The sequence below is a fragment of the Coturnix japonica genome, chromosome 20, assembly GCF_001577835.2.
Source record: "Coturnix japonica isolate 7356 chromosome 20, Coturnix japonica 2.1, whole genome shotgun sequence".
Classification (NCBI taxonomy): Eukaryota; Metazoa; Chordata; class Aves; order Galliformes; family Phasianidae; genus Coturnix; species Coturnix japonica.
In genome coordinates, this window is record NC_029535.1 from 10,913,864 (window position 1) to 10,919,863 (window position 6,000).

General features: G+C 40.5%; 1 protein-coding gene across 3 annotated transcripts in view; it reads left to right on the top strand.

The window, feature by feature from the left end:
• Positions 1-6,000, top strand: part of LOC107323232 (delphilin-like) — a 35,083-nt gene extending 29,083 nt beyond the window's left edge. For 2 of the 3 annotated variants that reach the window (XM_032448583.1, XM_015882100.2), the window contains exons 12-17: positions 188-340; positions 1,591-1,816; positions 1,940-1,972; positions 3,414-3,517; positions 4,230-4,313; positions 5,533-6,000. In XM_032448583.1, coding sequence (XP_032304474.1) covers positions 188-340; positions 1,591-1,816; positions 1,940-1,972; positions 3,414-3,517; positions 4,230-4,313; positions 5,533-5,655 — 723 coding nt within the window. In that variant the 3' untranslated portion in view covers positions 5,656-6,000. The remainder of the gene's footprint in view (positions 1-187; positions 341-1,590; positions 1,817-1,939; positions 1,973-3,413; positions 3,518-4,229; positions 4,314-5,532) is intronic. The other variant, XM_015882101.2, reaches the window with a different exon arrangement.

Here is a 6,000-nt window from a genome sequence, read left to right on the forward strand (position 1 = left end):
GACAATTGTGCCAACACCAGCTTTGCTTTGCTGGGGAACAGAACCACTCCTCCCTGACAGCCCTTGGCCTTTCCCAGAGGAAGCTTGATAGGAAATTAGCAGTGTGACTTGCTTCAGGTGGGGACAATGAGGCAAGGCAAAGAACAATTATGGGCACCATTGTTCTACTTACATGTTTGTGTTTCAGCTAATAAACCAGAAAATCCAAGCAAGTAAGCAGCTGCATTCCAGCCAGAAATTTGTTGCTGTCTTGGAGTACATTTTAGCCATTGGAAACCATTTAAATGAAAATGCGGGAAAAGAAAAGGCAAAAGGATTTCGATTGTCATCTTTGACCAAAGTGAGTAAATATTTTTCTTTTAATTAAGTTATTGTACTATAATGTATGTTAGCCATTAGCATTAACGCTGTTCTGCCCTGAGTGAAGAGAAAGGCAATCATTTTTAATGAGCAGCTAACATTTTAACATCTGCTCTTGGTCACACCAGAAACAAACTCCTGTTCAATAATGTATTCTGTAATGTGCACTGTAACAAGATGCATTTCCCCATTTCAGACAGCGGCGCTGGCTGGGTGGGGGCACTGCGGTGCTGAATGTGCTGTGTTTCTAATGAGGGACAGCATCAAAATGCTGATGGTCCTGATACTGAGATCTCCTGGCCGGAAGACACATCTGAGCTGCAGGCCCTTGTCTTACAGAGTGTTTTGCAGCTTTGTGCAGAGCACTGTCATATAGACCTGTTTCATTTCACTGTCCATAGGCTGTAGACACAGCATTCCTTCTGCAGTGGAGTAATTCCTTTCTTTAGTGCTTCTTTTTGCTTTAACACAAAGCTCTTCTGCAACAACTGAGCCCATGTAATTTTAGGTTCCAGAAGTAGAGTATAAATAAATGAACAAATGCAAAGGGAGGGAACATTGCCTGGTTTAACAGTTCTAACACCCCCCCCCAACCCACCAGTGCTCTTCTGGGTGAATGGCTTGGGAGGGAGGTGGCTGCTGTGATCTTTTATCTCTCCTGACAGAGATGTGCTCTATGAACAAACATCATCTATGCCTGGTCTGTAAGTAGAAGAGAGGAGGATTTTGTTTATTTATATATATATATAGTTTTATTTTATTATTATATTTTTTTGTAAGATATCTTTTCCATCTGGGACTTTAATATACGAGTGAGTGAGTGATTTATAACTCCAGTGGCAATTCTGAGACACAACTTTCTTTTTTCTTTTTCCTTTTTTTTAATAACAGTTGTAATACTGTATCAATCATAATGAAAAATGCCAACAAAATCATTTTCTGCCACAGTGCATCTTCCCAGATTCAATTAAGGAACTTCACTGCCTTCACAAACACAGCACGCCGCTTTTGCGTGGAAAGGAATGATGGCTCCGTTTGGAGAACCAAAATGAGTTGCAGTCACTTAGGATACCTTAAGTTATTAAGAATGTGTGAATAAGAAAACACAAAAGGACACAATGAAGGTGAACGGATATGAAAGCGTAAAGTTTGATCTTAATCGAGAGTGTCTGAGAAGCGGCAGATTGAAAAGGAGACGTTTAATTTCATTGTGTTTTCTATTCTTGTCAGATTTACCCAGGAGATTTCAACATCTCTGCTGCTCCTGTATTTTGTAAAGAAGTGTATGAGCTCGGTCTGTCAGTTACTGCTCCATTCTATTTACAGTTGTCTCTGCTGCGGGGCAAGGAGAGGACGTTCACCTTGCTCCATGCCCTTGTGGAACAGATCTCCTTACATGAGCCTGATCTGGTGAAATTCTCTCAGGAACTGACAGAATTTGAAGCTGTTCCTGATGGTAAGAGGAGGGAGGGGAAGAAAAGCCACCGAATAATGGAATCCCTCAACTTCTGTTGGAACTTCCATCCTAAAGTACGAATGATATTTAGCGATGCGTTTTTCCATCTCTCTTCCTTTCCAGCTTCCATGAAAGGCCTAAGTGCTGAAGTTGATGGTATGTAAATGTGGTTTCTAAATTCAGAGAGAGATTTTCATACTTTGTGCAGTCGTTTGGAACTGGCTTTTATTGTACTTCTGTAGTTTGTAAGGAGAGGTAAATATACAAATACTGAGGTAAGGTGTTGCTATGGTGATATTTAGCCTGTCATTTTACTGTGAAGTTTTAAAAAAGAAAGTAAAGTGTTCCCAGGTGGTTCAGAAATACAAAATATATATACTGCTCGTGGTAAATAGAGTTTATTTTAAACCAGCGATGTGAGCAATATGAGCACTATGTCCCTGTTACTGAGGTGAGGTTGTCTCAGAGCAGCCAGTGCAGCAGGAGGAACCTTTGCACAGTTCAGCAGTGAAGTTCAAGAATGTCTTTGAACCAAACTGGAGTCCATCTCTAGAAAGGAATCTCACACCACTGGAGTCAGTAGGAGAGGACAGAATAAAGTCACTCAGATGTAAGGCAGATTTTGGGAGACATCTGCAACTTTGAACAGCACAGTAAGGTGACCGGCAAAGCCAGTGGATATTAGAGTGAGCTCTTTGAGGGCTGATAGAGAAGATACCTACATGGGTAAAAATTACTTATGTTGTGTTAAATATTTATAAAAAACTGTCTTTTGAAAATGTGGCATGGACACTGACCAAATGTCACCACAGGCTAATTCCCATCTCAGCTTCTCGTAACATGATTTAATGACCATTGCTCTCAGCTTGTGGTTTGAAAAACGCTTGTCTCCGTTTCACTGGGCTTGGGGAAGCAGACAGGCATCTAATGCAAGGCGACCAAAGGCACTCTCTTATCTTCTAAGTACTGTTCTCCAGAGCAGACAGGGAAAGAGATGGACGCAATGCTTCTGATCCAGCCCTTCACACCAGGTTGTTCAAGGCATGTCCTGGGGCTCACGCTGTGTGTAGAGCTCATGAGCAGCCTGAGCCAGTTCAGGATTGAGTCATTGCATCCAAAGCTGTGCCCTCTCCTCCCATTCCATACAGTCAAAGCTTTCACGATGGCAATCTGCTGTAGGATTTTCTGCCAACTGCCAACATTTCTTACTATCACAAAGAGGAGAAATTTTCTTTTTTTTTAATCTTTAACGGAAGCCTGAAATTTCTGTACAAAAAGGTAGGCTGGAAGAATGTTATTTTCACAGCTAATTCCTAAAGCTAGGGAACATCAGATTTACAGCTGCTGCATAGCCACACTATTGACCTCTTCATTACTCTGCAGTTGCTTGTAGAGTGATCACGTACTATTTCTTTCCCTTAAGATCCATGCTTCCTTTAGGATTTCTATTTTAAAACAGAAATTAAATATTTCTAGATGAACATATTATAGACCCAGAGTCTCCTGCTTTCTATGTCTCTTATAAATAAGACATTTGCATTCCTTTGGACACAACCACACGCTCATGAAATTTCTTGCTTTCTTTCTCCTTTGTTAGTTCTAAAAAAGGAATTGGAAAATGTTACTCAGTGCAGGCGGCTTATCAAACCCAGGACAGCCAAGGCAACTCCCCAGGAGTCACAGTTCTGCAGGGAACTAAAGGTAACATTACCTCAACCTTATCTTGGGCTGGAGATAAAAGATCAGTAACCTCCTTGGGTTGTGCAGAATCCTGCCCTGACAAGTGGATTGGGAGCACCTGGGGAAAAGAGGCCTTTTATTTCTCTCTGATAGCGTTTGATGAGGCATGGAAATACCTTTTCAGAGCTTCCGTATCGCTTGCTTTTGCTTCACAGGCAAACGGGCTGGAATGGATGAGGAGCAGATAGCTTCACAGTCAGCCGCAATAAGCACTTTGGAATAACAGCAATTTCATAGTATATATAGATTTGTAGCAACTCCCTCTGCCCTTGGACAGCAGGGAAAATAGCATGGAGAAACAGCATCCAGAAGCTAGACTGAATTGTGATTATAGGTTGGCCTAAGATGATTCAGCCCATTCTAATAGCAGAGTTAGGTGGGCTGGGGAGCACTGCAGAAGGAGCAGCTGAGGACGTGCTAGTAACCGTGTCTGCTTCTTGAATACGGCCTTGCTCACAAAACAGCTGGGCAGTGCCCAATGGGTTTTGTTTTTTGTCTCTGATGCCTTCATAATTGCAAGGCAGTTTATGTGCTTGATGTGTGCTTATCTTCTGCAAAACATGAAATTTTTGTGACGTGAAAATTTTAACTTGAATTATCTTGTTTTCACTATTTAATATATGCTCTGATACTACACTCCTATGCCAAATGAAGAAATTTTACTTTATTGCAGGATTTGATTCAGAAATATGAAGGGGATCTATCCCAGCTGTCAAAAAGATGTGAAGAAATGAAGAAGCTTTATAGCAGTGTGCTGGTACGTCTCATACTAAAATGCAATGAAAGAAACATACATTTCTTAAGACAAGAAAAATGCAGCTGTTCCCATGTTCTGTGGGGCTCATAGTGATACTGTCCACAGGAGCTTGAGAAAAAAATCGTATCTAACATTGATGAAATGTTTTGGAGGAAAATCTGTTTTTTATTCTTCTTGAGGATTTATAGCTCACATGTTAAAGTGTTAATGGTCCAAAAGTGCATGTGTAGAAAGGTGGATGTTCAGAATCTCAAGTTTTCTCCCAGCTGCTTTTTCCCTCCCTTCCCCTTATTTCTAATGGTAGACATTTTATATGTTTCTCTCACTTTGAATGGATTTATTTCTTCCAAATAATGTTCTTGCTGGGCGGATCATTTTGTATATTTATGAGGCAGCAAAAATATAAAGCAAATATAAAACGGGATGGGTGATCAAAGCCCAGACCATTGGCTGAACTGTACTAGGAAGACTCACCCAGGGACTATCTGACATAGAAATGGGCTGTAGGTAGCCAGGGAAATCACATTGCTCATGAAACAAAAATCCGCAGGCCTACCTTTGTGATTTCATATTCTGCTTATAAAATCCATAATGACCTTGGCATGCGACACTTCTATGGAATTAACAAAAAATTGGAGGTAACTGCCTGTGGAATAGCCATGGGCTATCAACTTCTGGCAGATGGTCGTTAGCTCCAGGAAATGCTTCTAATTGCTGTTTAATTGATGGTGCTCAATAGGTGAGTGGAGAGGTGTGCCAAAGATCAAGAACCTGGAGCACCCAGGAGGTGCAATTAGGAACACAACAGGCCAAACCATTAATCGGGTATCGCTGGTTAATGTGCCAGTTTTTGTGGCTGGATTATATGTGAGTTTCCAAGTTCCCGGCAGAGGATTTGCTCCCAAGAGCATCTTAGGTGCGCTGGTAATGACAGATAGCTGTCCAAACCTGCCTATCTACATTCAGCTGCAATTTGCAATATGGAAATACAATTACTGTGGTAATTTAATAACAATGCCCATGGACACTTCTGCTTCGGGTGTTTTTGGATCTCAGTTTAATGGACATTTTGTCCAGCTCCAAGTTTTCTGATTGATTAATAACGATAATGAAGTATTCAGCCTTTCTCTTGCTCTCTTCATTACATTACAATCTCGGGCACAGATTAATTTATTTGAATGATATTAAAGTTAAATATTTTTCTCTTTTAAATTTACAGGTAAAATTTGGGGAACCACAAGACCTGGACTCTCAGGAGCTGTTTGGATGGATATCTGTGTTCATTAGTGAGTTTAGGAAGGCTTGTGCTGAAGTCATGCAGTACAGACAACGCTACTCATAAAAAAGGGGAGAGTGAAGTATAGGAAACTACCTTTAAGTTACTTGTTTTGAAAGTTGCCCTGCTGATAAGGTGCATATTCCATACAGTTTGTACAGCAGTGTATTTCAATTTAAAGATGTATTCGATTTATAATGTGTGGTTTTGCAAGTGGTATCAGGTCACTTATAAGACTGCTTCACTTTTGTGTGTGTATGTACCTAGAGATACCTGTGTGTTTAGAATGGAGACACTTGTGATATTTTGTGGTTTCTCTCTTTATTTTTGTCTTTGACAGCCAGTCTTCTGCCAGAGTTTCAGCTATTACTTTTCATTGAATAAATTTACGTATGGTCATCTAATTTTTAA